The following is a 17,009-nucleotide window of genomic DNA, read 5'->3' as shown; positions in this document are numbered from 1 at the left end:
AAAAATGGTCTATGGTGAAAAACACCTATATGAAAAAAGTGGTTATTTTTCCAACTATCTACCACTTTAGCTTTAAAAAAACGCTGTGCTACGACTTCAGATCCAATATAAATATTTATATAATTATTGTATGATGGTTGACGAAACTATTTGTTTCTACAAAATAAATCTTAATAATAAAAACTATATCCTACCACTCTATATGTTTGAAAAAAGAAGGAAAGGAACAAATAAGTTAGTCTCCCTTTACTATTCAATAATTTAATTCGAAATATATTAGTGAGTGCATTATTTTGCAAATTAATTTAGTGTAAAAATCTGGAAAATATTTTGTGGTTTAGATATGATTTCCTTTATGTTGCACTGTGATTGATTCGCTAAAAAAATCTGAATAAAAATCAAAACAATATCATTGTGGTGGCTGTTACCAATTACCATTACCATTGTTATTACCAATTACATTTTTGATAATTACAAAACTGCTGAAGCAAAAAACCTACCTAAACTTAGACGGTACGGTTAGAATCTAAAATGTTGCTTCGTTTGAGTTAAGGTTTGCGTATGACGACTGTACGTTTTGTGATTTTTCCAGATCGAAGATTAGTGTTAACGAGTAAGAAATGTGTTGTACAAAGTTAGTATTTTTTTAAATATCTTACATTTAATGCGAGTGCCACCAGAGCTTTTACTATGCGTACCATTTCATGTAATTCCAACAACTGTTATTGGAAGAGCCGAAAAGTCTTTATTTGTTGAAAAATAAGATTTATACATATCCTAATCATCCCAAATACATGTATATTTTTTACTTTTCTTATTCATGGCTCTATTAAAGAAGGAAAAGATTTGAATTGTAAGTATATATCTTTGTGATTAACAATTTTAATTTGCGTGACTGGTTGCGTATCAGTTTTGTGTGGCGTTGCGTGAAAGGTATAAACTATTTAGAAATTTTGTGAAGAGCTTAGTTGTTACTTTATAAACATGGAGAGAAAATGTCCTCATCTGGTAATCGGAAGTTTAGAACTACACCAATATTTATGAAATTCGCGACACCATGAAGTAATTATGCAAATTGACCCAAACTTGCATAAATGTAATGTTAGGTAAGATATGCAAATGATTAGAATGTCAAAGTGATTGCTCATGTACCGTTGTCAGTATGTAAAATAAATTTCATTTATTTCTCTCAATTTCTTCTAAGTGTTGCAAATTTTACAAACATCACATAGGTTAATCGAACAAACAAGAAATTAAATTAATCGCAGACGTTCCGTTGCTTTCGAAAAACAATTAACTTCATATAAAGATTTTTTAAAGTATAGTTCTGAAGATGATCTCAGTAACTGGCTTCATTGTTATGTTAATTAGATATATACCGAAGAGCCATTCCATTATGACCACCCAGTTAATAACATACTGGACCACCTTTAGCCCTCAAAACTGATAGCACCCGTCGTGGCATTAATTTCACAAGGTGCTGATAGATAGTCTGAGGTATCTGGTACCAAGCGCTCACTAACTGGTCCTGCAATTCCCTCACATTGCGAGGGGGTAGCGTGGCAGCACGAATTCGGTTTTCCAAGTAGGACCACAAATGCTCTATTGGATTAAGGTCAGATAAATTTGGGGGCCAAGACATGACTTGAAAGTCACTGAAATGTTCCTCGACGTTTCGACCCTTATGAGTTGGTGCATTATCCTGTTGGTAAACACCATCCCCCGCAGGAAAAACTGTTGCCATGAATGGGTGAACTTGGTCTGCAACTATGTTCAAGTAGCTTACAGACGTCAGGGATTGTTCTATGAGGATTATGGGTCCTAATGTGCACCATGAAAACATTGTTCCTGGGCGAGAAACTTGGGCGAGCCCATTGTTATAGATGGAGGGGGGTCATAACGTAATGGCTCTTCGGTGTATATTGTTAATAGAAAGACCAAATTAAAACTTAGACTCTGTTTTCCTAGTCTAAGTAATTTTGTCCATTTAGTTTTATTAAAGTCATCATTGTGTTGAATTGGAGTGACGTCATACGTTATAAATAATAATTCCACGGCAGGGACATTCAGATATTTTAATTTTTTACATATATCATTTTCATAAATATTAATAAAATCATTTCTTTGTGCCCGTGCTTGATACAAAGCTATTTATAACATCGATACACATACACAATTTTTTTTTGTTTAAAATATAAATTTATCATATACATCTCGCTTGAAATAAAATGATGGAATTGCCCTATATTTTTAATGATACATATAATAGTTCTCTGGTATTAACACAAAACAACCTAAGTACCTATAAAATGCAGTACTGCTCCTATAGTGCAACTTTTTTAAATGTGTAAATTATTATGAAATTACTGAATTTAATTTTTAAAGTTTTTAAATTAGTATATCAGCATCTTGAAAGAAGCGTGCATATATTTTAATTAAGAATAAAAACCAGATTTTTAGCCATTTATTTTTTATTGAGCCTAGTGCTATCGTTTATTTTCTAGAAATTGTTTGGGCTTTCAAGTTTTTGAAACAAAATTAGAAAAAAGAAAAATTTTATTTTTGATATTCTATACCATCATCCTCGAATATCCTAATATATACATTATTTTATATATGGGTTTTCTTTCACACTAGTCAAAATCGGTCTATACTATATTACATATAAAATAAATAGCATATTTTTAAATGCATGAGCTGATATACAAAAATTACAACTTTTTAAAATAATGTTAAAAAACAAGACGGTATTAAAAATTATGATAGAGTAGTCTAATTGCCTGGACATAAGAAACATCATCAGAAACATAATCTATGTTATAAATAATGCATATACACTATACACTACTGTATTTCTGAGTCATTTAGGCATATTTATAACCAAAATTTACAGCCCCCTCTATAATTCGCATTAATATATATTAAATGGAGTATATCTATGTACTTATGTACATACATATCACAACAAGATATAATATAAGAACATATACACATGGCAAGGTGCCGTTTACTATAGACTCTGATTTTATTATCAACTTTTATGCATATTTCTATCCAGTGCTATATACTGGAATAAAGTTATCAGACTATAAATTTCGAAATATTTTAATTTCAGGTACGTTTTTGTCAAAATAAGAAAAAGGAAAAGTGTCTTTAAATTGGGTAATAAAAAATCGGTCTGCTCATGTAAACTTTAATCAATGTCTTTCAAAACATATTTATAAAAACTATATTTGTTGTTTGGAATGTTTCTATGATGAATGTTTCTATGATACTTAAGCATCTATGATACTTCCTTAATGTTCGTGTTTTCCTTCTTCGAGATTATCTTTATCACATTCACAGCCGTCTTCGTTAACGTTTAGCAGGTTGACGCCCTGCGGATCCTGAAAATTCCGTTCGGAACTGTTCCAAATTCCATAACTGAGGTACAGCAGAGAGCCTAATGAGTAAGAACATGAGTTAAAAGCATACAAGAGTTTTAAATGAGCTAATTGATTAAAAATTAAGAAGTTTTAATCCAAAATGAAAAATAGTTACGATAATGAAGATCAGAATTAAAGAAATGCAGGAATTTTGATCGTAAACAAATGCATTCTGATATGAAAATGAAACGAGTAAACGAGTAAGATGATGATAAGAATAATTAGATGATGATATCACTTCAAAATAGTAGGAAACTGTATACAGTCATAGCATTTTAATAAATGATTATAACATAACATCGTGCTATGAAAAATTAAGAAATTAGAACAAAGCTCTGAGAAATAAAATTTTTTTTTATTAATTCGCAAATATTTGTCACTTCTTTCACGCGTTATTTTAAATTTTTCGTATAGAATATTTCTTTTTTTAAAAAAAAAATAAAGCATTTTTCTTTTGAGGAAAAATTGAGACTGTGCTCCGCTTTAAAACTAATGTTTAAGGAAGAATTAGCAAATAAGTGATATTTAACAATGTTTTAAAACAAAACAGTTAAGCTAAGAAATAGTTATGCAAAGAAATAATTTATCAACAAAAATAAAGTAAGGTACAAGTCAGCAAAGTTTGGAGCTTTTTTTTATGTATAAATTGTCATTTTGTAAGAAGCTTAGAAACTGATAAACCGTGGTCTTTTAGTGAATAAAAGTTATGGTTTGTATTAACTTTTCACTGAAAAAACTTGTTTATAAAGGAATATTTTGGTATTCAAAGGCTCAAACATATAATTGAGTACTTGCAACTAATCACGTGGCTTGTTAACTTTACAACTTCGGCCTATTATCACGCTGATTCAATTTTTTAGTCATATTTAATTGGATACCTGTGTCGAACTAGATAAGCTGACATACGCGTGAGGTCGCTTGCAAATATCCAATTGGGTATACTATAGCCTACGTCGCAGATCGTGTTATTCCTACTAAATTTAACTAGTAAACAGCATTTTCTGCGAACCTTATTTCTAGCAACAAGTAAAAGCATCAAACGAAGTGTCTTGTTTATAAGTCGCTACTCGCCAGGTTGGAATTGTATTAGTCTAGTTCCTTTGGAAATAATTTATATTGTTGTTTTACCGAAGTTTATGAATTTAGTAAACATACTTAAAACTCAGTTTATTAATTAAACTAAAAGGTAAATGTTATTCCTAGTAAGTGGAAGTAGTTGTGCTTTTTTCATATTATACCCAATTGTCGATTATAAATTATTAATTAATATTTATTTGTTTCACTGAGTCACTAAGTTAGGTGGTTTTAATAAGAAAATATGTTTTGCAAACAGTTTTTTTCCATATGCTCTTTTGCATATGAAATCTGATTTTCCAAAATTCACTTAAGTGTCACTTATTTTCTATTTAGCTATTCAATGGCGAAAATATTTACTCTGATAAGAAAAGTAGTTAAACGAAAAAAATTAATAGAACTAACAATAAAATTTTTGATCGAGTACAAAATTAAATATATCTTAATGGAAGTCTTGAATGTAAAAGGATTTCAGGTAAAGTTAATATAAATTAATATATTTTTGAAATAGTTAAACTTGCAAAATTATCAAAATACATTTTTTAAAAAGTTCCAAATTTTTATAATCATTACAAAATTATCAAACATTAATAGAATAAAATATAACATAAAACCAGAATATATATTACAGGCAGTAGAATATCTCTGCATTAATTTATTTCCTAATTACTGCTATGGTATGCTATGAGCATGCTAATAGAATAGTGTTATACTCGCCTATAAGAGACCAGATGAAAAACAAGAGCCATGCAGTGTATGGAAGACCAACGATCAAATGTACATTCATCCAAATAGAGATTAATGGAAGAAAAGGGATGCATGGCACTTTGTTGTTAATTTGGGGTTTGTGTTTTGGTTGTCTGAAAATAGCTGCCGCGCATCCAATAATAAGTAAAAACAGTACACAAGCGAAAAGCTCTGTCCACAGGTGGTTTTGGGGCAATAATTTAGGAATGTGTAAAGTCATGACTCCCATCAGCAGCATTACAAGTAAAGCAGCTCCAATGAGACCTGCTACGGTGGCTGCAGATCTGTGATTTGGTTCCTGTTTGGTCCAATGTGGTGATAGTTCTGATAAGCACGTCATGTACGATTCATCGATGAAATCCACTGACACAGATTTTGTACTCAAGGTACCGTAAATTGGTTTTGTGTGATCATTCATATGATCTTTTTCCGTTTGGCACAGTTTTTCGCTGCATTTATCTGTTGTTTTAACATCATTTGGCGAGTCTTCCTCATACAGTTCCAACGAATCCAGAGTTGTTCGTTCGAGCGCATCTGCTCGGAATCGCGATCCTACTCCATATCTAGTGCACAGAACACAAAGGGCAATAGACATGTAAGCGGTCAAAGTGCCCATTCCTAGAACATGCACTAAAGTTTTGGTACTGCAGAGTAAAGACAGAATGGAAGACAGGACTCCAGCGGCCAGTAAGGAATGGCTTTGAGTTCTACTCAGAAATTTAAAGAGAAGTCCGTCTGCTCCTAATGATTCAAAAAGTTTGACTAGTGAAACCAAAGAAGCAACCACTGAAGAGATAAGTCCAAACAATGCACCGATGGCGATAAAATACTTCATTCCATCAACTTGTCGTACGTCAAATGCCTGTAACAATGGTGCCTCAGCCTCAATCATCGAAAATGGCACAAGTAGGGTCAGAATAATAGATATACTGAAGCAACTTAGAAGACCAATGACGAAGATAGAACTGACAGTTGATGGAAATGTATGGGAGCGATGTGGAGATGCTTTAGTGCAGATGGCTAGAATGTCATAGCCGACAAATGCAAAGAAGCAAAGTGATGATGCAGATATTATCTGAAAAAAAAAACATTTTTGTTAAATTAGCGCTTTATTGATGTTAGGAAATTGGGTATAGTTGGCAACATGAAAAGGAAAAAAAATTGTGTAGATTTTCCTGAATAATATAGATAAAATTCTATTACATAATAACTATAATATTTTAACCGTAGAGGATTTTAGGAACTTTGATAGTCTATAAAATACAAACACTACATTACGCTAATAACTCTAAATTCAAATGTACTGCAATATTTTTCATTTTGATAAATTTTAAATTGGATTAGAATTATTAGTTTTATGTTCATTTTTGAGTTCATAATTTTAAAGATATGAAACTCATTTCAGAGAGTTCTGATCAAAAAAGGAATCGTTTTCTCGAATATTTGGAGAAAAAAAAGATAATCTTCAAACTGATCACTAATAATGAAACTAACAACATTATTTAACAGTAATTCTTATTAAAGAAACTTAAGCAACCAATAGAATGGGCAAAAATTTAAGCTATATTGACCTGGATTTTTTTTAAACTTTCCCAATTTCAGCAAACTTACTAAAATATACAAAAAAAATTTTAATTTTTAATTAAATCAAGAGATCATGTGAAATTGGTTAAATACAATATTCCAATAGAAAATCCAGTACAGTTGTTAACTATAATTAGAATAATAAAAATTCATCTTGTATAATTTAGAATAAATAATACAATCTGATGTTAATTTCCTGTCGTGAAATATTAAGGCTCAGATGTTTCATATTGAATTTTATAGATACTCTCAATAATTTTATTGCCAGTTATAAGAAATACTTTGATAAATTATGGCTTAAGTATAATTAAAGTGAATTTTAATCAGTATGTACGTTTCATGAAACTAATATTTCTTTATTTAAAGTTGAAGCATTTTATTTTTTCTCAAAATATTGTAGATATTTTACAAATGATTTGGATAATTCTTTCACGTGCTAATTTGGCACTTTTATGTTTGAAAACTAATTTATAAATAAGCTACTTAATTTTCAACGTTTAAAGTACCACGGTTTTGTTCTACCCATGAGATTGATATATTTGTCAAAAAATGTTCGATAATTACGTATCTGTGTCTGTAATATCTTTGTACAAAATGAGAATGCGTAAAAATCATTTCATTTGTATTTGTATAAAAAAATGAATACAATTATAATTAGGCTTCTGTGAAATCGCCCTTCAAATAACTTCACTTCTAAAATGTAGTAAGATAGGTAATATTTAGATAAAATGTTTCCCGTTTTGAAATAATAATATTAAAATGATAATGATATAAAACTGTACAAATTATTTTGGCTATAATTAACAAAACAAAGTTCCTTAAACGTAGATAGAAAATAATTTTGAATAAAAATTAATATCGCAAGCCAGCATGCAATTGTGTGGCAGTATTTTTTAAATTGGCTTTGTTAATAATCTCATGAACGCTGATTTCTAATATTTAGCTATTTTCTCTATTAAACTATTTTCTGTAATATTTAACTATTTTCCACCATTTGCTTTACTTTAAGAGATACAGCGTTAGCTATATTATAAAATATGCTATTTTCAATGTCCTGCAAAAAATTGTGTATTTGATGTTAAGGATTTTTTCAAACTGATTTTGGCAGAATTTTGGCACGTCGATTTTAAGATAAAAAGAAAACAAAACTATTTGCTCTAGTTTAAAACAAACGTCGCAACTATTTATTTCGAGTAGATTTGGCAAAATATGCTATTTTCAATGTCCTGCAAAAAATTGTATATTTGATGTTTGGGATTTTTTAAAACTGATTTTGGCAAAATATTGGTATGTCGATTTCAAGATAAAAAGAAAAAAAACTATTAGCTCTAGTTTAAAACAAACGTCGTAGTTATTATATTTCGAGTAGATTTGGCATAATAAAACTAGAGATCAGCGTTAATAAATAAACTCAGCGTTTTAAAACTGGAATGATAAAGAAAAGTTATTTTAATCTTTGAATTCAGAATACAAAATACAGTCGAAATCAGTTTAGGACATCTTTCTCTTTTATTGAATTAACATTTTTGAAATTTAACTATGATGAATCTCCAAAAACGAAGCTGATACAAGAGAACATTTTGCGTTCTTGAAATCAGCGTTACATGTTGTCAAAAATAGTTCCAAAAATTCTGACGCCAAACACAAAAAAAAAAACAACTTGCAGACCATATAACTTATTTAATATTTGAGATGATTGGTCTCAAATATCACCGCTCTTTATCAATCAATCAATAATAGAAAGAACATTAGCATATCATGGATAGAGTTTAAGCTATTAGCCACTAATAGTGTGAGATAGAAGATTCTGATAGAGACTGAAATTGACTTGCATATTGTTTAAATAAATTCTAAAACCTTCGATCTTTTGGGTTAAAAATAACGCTGGAACCACTCAAAAAATTCTTCAAAATTTTATATTAAACTCGATTCCTATTAATTTATGCTTTGTGGAAAGTTCAGTGTACGTTATGTACCGTCTTATCTGGATATATTCAATAATTGACTAAGCATATGATATAGATCAAAAGTATTTATATAATGCTACTGTAGAGAGCAAATTAAAGAAATATTATTATTTCAATATAGTAATGAACAACAATTTATCTTACTCCAGAAATTCCATTTGGAAAAAAGCCAAGGCCAGCAATCCAGTTTTCAGAATCCATATTGAAAATGCCAACAACGACAGTGCCTGATATCACCAATAAGTTCACCACTACAAATATGTTATTAAGCGTGCATAGAATCTAAAACAAAGAATAATTATCTCATAAATACAATTTTTAATAATAAAAGTAACTACGCAAAACCAAAATATGACATTTTTCTGTTGTAATAAGATACGATGCATTTTATTCATAATGCACAACGTTATATTCTCAACTTATACAATATAACACAATAAATAAGTTCCCCACTGCAAATATGTTGTTAAACATGCATACAATCTAAAATAAAAATAATAATTTTATAAATTCATTTTTTAATACTAAAAGTAACTATGTAAAGCTAAAATATGAAATTTTTCTGTTGTAATAAGATACGATGCATTTTATTCCTAATTCGCAATGTTATATTCTCAACTTATAAAATATAACAGAGTAAATACTATATTTTATGAAATCACTGAAATTCGCATGATAAATTTACCACTTCAGTAATAATAATTCAGTTGAAAAATAAACATGATAAAAAAAATTCTTGATGATGCAATGATCATGAAGGAAATGAACAATGCCTATTTTGTATTTTAAATAAAAGAAGTTGTTTTCAATCAGTTTAAAAATATATAATCACTAGGAGGCTTCGCCCCCTGCTCGCCAACCCCAGGAACTACTTTCGCAGTTCATTTCGGATTGCTTTCAATCAGATGCTCTCTTTGCTCGCTCTTTGGATACGTTCTTAACGTCTAGCTTTTGTATACTTTTTTGAACACTGAAGTTCCGAAAATTTTTCACTGTAGAAAATTTTAAACCTGTGCATTTCAATATTAATTTGAAATTGCAAACAGTTCACATATTTTTTCTTAATCACGCTATTCTAAATTTCAGTTGTTGAGAAAAGTAACTGTTGTAAGTTTTGTTTTAAAGTCTTTCCCACCAGAGGGCTAAAACCATGTGTTGTAAGACAGTATGAAATAGTACTGAATGCCGGATGTAAAGCATCGGCTTCGATGAAGATAATTTTGCGAGAATTTTTTTGATAATTCGGTGAGAATTCGCCCGATTAGACATATGATGCTCACTACGTGCTCTTGCTCGCCGAAGCCTATCAATTAAAAATGAAAACTGTTGCCAACGCGAGAAAAGAAATATCATCGGTTTTATTGATACATACGTATTAGCGTTTTTTATATAGATTAACTTGACATGTTAAATTCGCGATTTAATTATCAGATGTTACAACTATCATGTGGTGCCTCCTTTTATTCACCCGGAAAGATTTGGTGTAGTTCTATTTCGAATCCTTTATATTCTAAGTTAAATATCATAATTAAATAATAATATTAACTTTATGATATTTATTTCGGAGAAATTAAAATAATCATTGAGCTCTTTTTACACAAAATAAATTTTTTAAAAGAGCAGCCGTCAATATTTAATTCATTTCTAATATTTGAAAGCGTATCATATCACCTTCTTCGTATTTGCCGTTTTGTTATGCTATAAATACAAAAATATATTCAAATAAAAGTTTACTCAAATTGGTTAAAAAATGCCTCATTCTAATTTTATTTATTATTCGTTAAATGCCAAGAAAGAAGCATTAATGAAGTTATATCGTGCAATTTATTATTAACGTAAACAATCAAATTAGAGCCGTTATTATTCCATACAAAAATGCATGTTGCAGAAACATTACCTAAGATCTGGGGATCTTAATCTTTTACAAGTTGTAGCACCCTAACCAGATTTTAATTCGTCTTAGTTAGATAATATTTGTTTGCCACATAATATTTATTACATTTGCAGATATGTATGTACCGAAATTATGGAAGTAAGTGGCTCCATAGTTAATAATCATTTTATGAATTATTAAAAAATAAGGAAATATATAATTGAAGTGAAACTACCGTTTAAACATATTGAAAGTACTGTGAATTCGTTTAGTGCTTGCTCCTCCTAACATACTAACTTTACAAAATCGCGAAATAAAACTTAATATAGCAACTGCCTCTTCTTTTTCTATAGTTATTTTTTAAGCGATATACTCTTTAGAAGAGCAACTGTAAAAAAACCTTGATATATGCAGGTATGAAGTATTAAAGGGAATGTGAACCCTTACAACTTCTTCACTTTGAATGGAATACTTATATTTTAATATATTTCAAACTCTATCAACCTTTCTATAGCACATTATATAAAAGCAACGGATTCCTATAATAGATTAATAATACACTTAATATTAAGGTCATCATAAAAATTAGGACACTCCTTTAGGACGAATAATTAATGCTCAGTTTAGCCATGTTTATAAATGGAAGAAAAGAAACATAACAAAACTTGCAGCATTGAAGGAGATATAATTAGACAACATAAAATAAAAATATATTTATTATAAAGTTTGTGCTGGTATTTTAATAGTTTCGCTACCTTAATTATTCTATTATTTCTAAGTTTGTTATTTATTTTGAGACATTACAATAACGTACATGTCACTTCCCTTACTTCAAGCAGATCACCACATTTTTATTTTATTGTAATATTTAGGAAATTTGTTTAGTTTTCACAATGTTTTATTAATATCAGTACTCTCTCGATATCTGAAAACCTTATTATGTCAACAACAAAACTTTTCCCCATGTCATTACATATCCACCTAATGTTAATTTGAATTCCTATGTCGAAGAGTTTCTCTTTAAAACCTTGTTAAGTCGAATACTTTTCGAAGTAAAAATTAAATTTCTTCGGAAAAATCGCCATGTACCAGCACTCAACATTAAAGCATCCCAAGAAAAAATGCTGTCCACATATTAAAACGTTTCATGAAATGCTCCGAAAACATGGAAACCGATGACTTGGCAGCTATTTTTCGAATAGAAAAGTTGATTGATGAGCAATTTCGAAAAAATGTCGGCAGGTTGGTAGAGTTTGATGATATGATGAGAAATGATGGTAGAGTTTTTTAATAAACTCTATTAATGTAAATTTACTTAAATCAATTTTTTTCCCTACTTAAGTGCATAATCATTTTTGTGCTTCTCTTAAAAATTAAATTATCATTGCTGTATTTAGACTTATTGTCAACTACTATACAAACATATTTATTCGAACTTATTCTGATATATCATGACTCTCCTTTTTAGAATGTCTTTTGTTGAACGTATTTGGTTCTTAACTTGTTATCAAACTCGCTATCTCGAAATTGTTTCGGGTCGCTTCAACTTTGAGATATCGAGATTATACTGTAGCAAAAATGATTATTTATTATAGTATAACGTATTACTATTTGATTTCAAATAAATTAAAATTAGCCAATTTATGTTTCTTTAATCAAAACAAAAATTTATTTACATAAATTTAATATTTAATACAATTTCACATTTCTGTGCGACAAATTTAAGGGTATAGTAAAAGAAATAATTTCTGCATTAAGTTATGGGACGGTATATTTTATCAATCTATGAAATATGTCATGAAATTTAAAAACACATAGTTTCTAACAAGTTGAAACCGCTGAAGTTTTACCACCATTTTGTTTTTATTTGAGCATACAAAAGTCTCTCCAATAAAAAAAAAAGTGTGATTTTTATTGATTGTAGGACAACCCTCACATTCGTATTGCATGGTTGTTTCTTCCATTTCCTCACTTAAAAGTTTCCCATGAAAAAATTAATGTATTTTGTTGAGAGTAAGACAACTCTCTTACATTTGTATTGCACGATTGATTATTGTATATCTTGATTAGTATAGGTTCTTCTATCTTGTCTGATTAATGGTGTTCTCTGATTGGGTGCAGGTAGAAGTTGGGATTATAGTATTTTTTTAAAGATTAAAAGGAATGTATGTTGATTAAATTGAATCTTAATTCATTTTTTTAATAAATTGAATTGGGCCACTGGTCAAAGAAGGACTTCAAAGATTGTATATATACATTCTTATGTTAAAAAAAAAACTCGTGCGTTAACTGTTAAAGATGATTTTGATTATCTATGATGACAGCTATTCTCGTTCTTTAAATAACAACAATCATTAAGATTGTAGGCTTAGAAGAAAGTTGTGTGAATCGTTCCATTTTTTTCCATTTGAATTTTTATCAATCACTAACAATTACAATTGAAATATATTAATGCTAAAAATTCAGTTATTTTTCTATCCAAATTAGTTTTTTGGTGAAAAAATCCGTGCAGTAAATTCTAAAAATTAGAGATGAACCAGATTCTAAAATTTTGATAGGTCCTGGCATCCGGTAACCAATGAAAGTTGAATTTTTCACCCAGCCGGATCCGGCCACTCAGCTATAAGCTGACGGTTTCGTGTGTCCGATAAGATTTTGATTTATTACCCGGCCGGTTTCGGTTGATTACAACATAAAAATCTATTAATTTTCGATCAAACTTATAATTTAAATTCTTTTTGGATAGAATGATTAGCTTGAAACTTTATTATACTGTGGAGATATCTGCTTGACCTTATAATTAATTAAATTTTCAATTACACTTATTAGTGTAGCTTGTGTTAAACGCAAGGTGTTTTAACAAAATGACGGTATATTAAATGAAAAATATTTAAACCTTCAGGGTTTATTAAAACAATCATTCGATAACTACATATGTTTTTTTTACCAATAAGATTGATCTTAATACAATTTCTTAAACTTTTCGATACTCGGTGAGAAATTTTATCTTATCACCAAAGTTGGAGCAAAAATTAATATGGTGATTTCGTTATCCTTAATGTTACAATTCAATCTCCGTTTTCTTGTAATTTTAAAGCTTCAAAAGATAAAGTGATTCTTAAATCAAGTAGCAAAAAAGGGCAAATTTTCTTTAATAAGAGATTCAATCTATGGAACTGACGCGTATTTGCGTTACACGGACAAAAAAGCTTCGAAAACATCCCATGGTTAACACGACGGTAAGAGCACTTTACCTAAGTGCTGGGAAATTTAATTTTTAGACCCTTTTGGTCAATTGTATAATTTTAGCCTTTAACTTCATGTTTTTTTCCTTTTATCAATTGTCCCTTACAATCTTTTTATTATTTTTTCTGTATTTTAAACTTTAAATTTTTAACCAACAGTTTTCGGTCATGAGGTTTGACCAAAGATATTTTTCATGAAGCTTGTACAAATTCCATTATACTTTGACAGCTCTCACACGGTAAATTCTGGGTCTCACATGGTTGATATCGTTAAATTTATTAAATTTCAAATTTTTATAAGGGTCCGTTGGACAAATTTTAAACTTTAACTTTAAAAAAAAAATTTTTTTTTCTTGATTTTTTCATATATTTTATTGTGAACATCAATCTTTAGATGGTTAATTTCACCTCATAGTTAATAGTCGGAATAATCACAACTATACATATAAAACGTCTAATTCTAGAGGGGAACTTGTTACTTTTGTATTTTTGCCCGTTAACCTCCGGGCTGTTGCCAAAATAGTACTATGTTTTTTTTTCCTGTTTTTAAATAAATGCCACGGAGGGGCTTCGCCGGGCCTCTCGGTCAATGCGTGTGGCAGATACTCTCTGTCCACCTCCGGCTGTGCGGGAAACTGTCACGGCGACAAGATGAAAATTTTTCCCGCATACCCATATTTGGGGGGGTCGGGCATCTAATTTACCTTTTTGAGCTATAGCTAGTAACAAACACGCTTTCTAGTTAAAATTCAGCTTAAAGATACCGATGAACTATTTTATTCAAGCGTACTTCCTTTTGACATCAAACGTAAATCAACTTATATTAAAAGTAAAATATATTTTCAAGTGCGTTTTTTTTTTAAATTAGCGCACTAGCAGCATCAATTTTATTTTCATCCACAGTCTTTTTAAGAATCTTAAGATTTGGCCCAACAATTTTCCTATTAAACCCATTTGCTTTAGACCAAAACGTTAGCAAAGGCTGAATCTAAAAGGCTCGGCTAGAATGTAAACAATAGCCGTAAGCTTAAAAAAAGACATGAGTCTAATAATTTTATGTGGTCAGCAAGCTGCGAGTCTACTTCAGGGATGGGGACAGTGTTGCGCACACGAGATATTTAAAATACATTGAAAGCTTGTAAAACATGGAAACTGGTAATCTTGATTAAAGTTACTTAATTTCGTTCTCACCTCAATAGCTTTTATAATTAACATACATAACTAAACATACTTAATCTAATTTAATTTTTTTTTACCTTAATAGATGAGAACAGCATAATACAAATCCAGAAATTCACTGCCACCGCCGGTAAATCTAAAAACTTGTCCAGACCAGTAAAACTCAACTGTCCAACATGTCCTTGTAGAAAATTAGATATTTTCGAGTCTAGTACAGCGTTCAAGTACTGGCTGCAAACTTTTGAAGCAAGTGCTGCTCCTACAGTATAATCCAGTACCATGCCCCATCCAATAATGAAAGCAAACAACTCTCCCATAGTTGAATACACATAACTGTAGGCAGAACCTCCCTTTGGAAATCTTGTTACCACTTCTGAATAGCATAAACCTATAACAATCATGAATATAATAAAATTGCATTTAAAACAATTATAGTACTATATTTTAAACTAGTTGTAGACAATAGATACTAATAACACAGAATGATACTTTTCACATATTATTAGATATAAGTATATGTATTTAAATAGCGGAACATTTCTATTGTTGATCTGGTTTACTTTGAGCAAAGAAAGGTTCCTAATATGATAAATTCCTTTTAAAATTAAAAATGGAATATCACAATTATTATATTCATTTTTATTATAAAGATGCATGTGATTAGTTTAAATTATTAGGGGTTGGCCAACTTTGCAAATCTCAGAAGCACTGCCTTGTTATGAAGAGTGACTCACAAAGATGAAGACGAAGATGGAGATGAAGATGCAATGATGGGGTGAATTTTTCACATAATTTAAAGTGTACTTTTTGGAATAAATATTTTTAAGAATATATCTAATAAATTATAGTTGCAAAAAATACGGACTTCTAAGAAGTTATGTTGGTATATCTTGTCAAGCTGCATATTGTTTCAATTTCTGTGATGAAATACTAGACAAACATGAAGACTGATATGCAATGAGGGAATGAGTTCTTCAAATCATAAATAAAGGATTACATTTTCGAATAAATCTAAGAATTTAAAGTTGCAGAAAAGAGTACTTCCATGTACTACTAAACTAACGCGTTTCACGTCTAAATGTATTGAACTGGGTAATCTGTAGCGAGTATTTTAATTAATCAGTAATGCTTCATACACATCGTCCTAGGAATCACGAAATTATCAAACATTCCTTAAATGTTTCGCCAAACAGAACGGTCTAGTGAATTTCATTTCATGTATTACGAGAGTTAGGGATGAATTACATCAATTATTACAAGTGTTTAGTTTAACATTTGAGAGGAATTGATTGAAATTTTTTTGAACACAATTATAAATTAGTTTATCCAAAGATAATTTCAAGCAAAAAATAAATTTTAGTAAATATTTATTATTTTATTTAATACCAATCGAAAAAATTTTGAAGTGTAAAGTATAAAATTTTTTACAAAATTTTAAAGGATGTAATTATGCATAACAAAATGCAAAGCTTGAACGAAATAGATTGGATAGTTTCTGAGAAATATTATTTTTTTAATAAACGTCGTTGAACAGTCGACCCAATTTTCGGGTTTACGACTTCTAATGTTCAACTCCGTAGCCTTGTAATTTTGAACCCAATCCAGAAGACAAGGGAACTCCTGGATCAATTATTGAGAGAAATTTGCCTTTGTGGAGGACTTTTTGATGGAATTTACCCGCATTTGCGTTACATGGAGAGGGATACCACGAGAACCTCCCACGGTTAGCCTGATGGCAAGGTGTCTCTAACCCATGATCCGTCTACCACTGATGATATTTCACATCAGCACTGTGGTTGGTGCAAGCCGGATGCGGAATTCATGTTGGCCAGCCATCGCCGGGATTCGAACCCGGTTCACCTCATTGGAAGGCGAAAGTTCTATCCCCTGAGCCATTGGGCTTAGAAATAGTATT

At 30.1% G+C, this 17,009-nt stretch overlaps 1 protein-coding gene across 1 annotated transcript in view; it reads right to left on the bottom strand.

Annotated features, from left to right (window-relative positions):
* Window positions 1-2,463: 2,463 nt before the first annotated feature.
* LOC107443084 (putative cationic amino acid transporter) overlaps window positions 2,464-17,009 on the bottom strand; it is a 111,710-nt gene continuing 97,164 nt past the window's right edge. Inside the window, exons 3-6 of the mRNA XM_016056833.4 lie at window positions 15,172-15,482; window positions 8,942-9,079; window positions 5,217-6,321; window positions 2,464-3,442 (exon numbers count right to left, since the gene is read on the bottom strand). Coding sequence (XP_015912319.3) covers window positions 3,297-3,442; window positions 5,217-6,321; window positions 8,942-9,079; window positions 15,172-15,482 — 1,700 coding nt within the window. The 3' untranslated portion in view covers window positions 2,464-3,296. The remainder of the gene's footprint in view (window positions 3,443-5,216; window positions 6,322-8,941; window positions 9,080-15,171; window positions 15,483-17,009) is intronic.

This window comes from Parasteatoda tepidariorum, chromosome 9 (assembly GCF_982258835.1).
Source record: "Parasteatoda tepidariorum strain Cologne lab strain chromosome 9, Ptep-v5.0, whole genome shotgun sequence".
Classification (NCBI taxonomy): domain Eukaryota; kingdom Metazoa; phylum Arthropoda; class Arachnida; order Araneae; family Theridiidae; genus Parasteatoda; species Parasteatoda tepidariorum.
The sequence above is the reverse complement of the archived record's forward strand: the minus strand, read 5'-3'. Positions and strand labels throughout refer to the sequence as shown.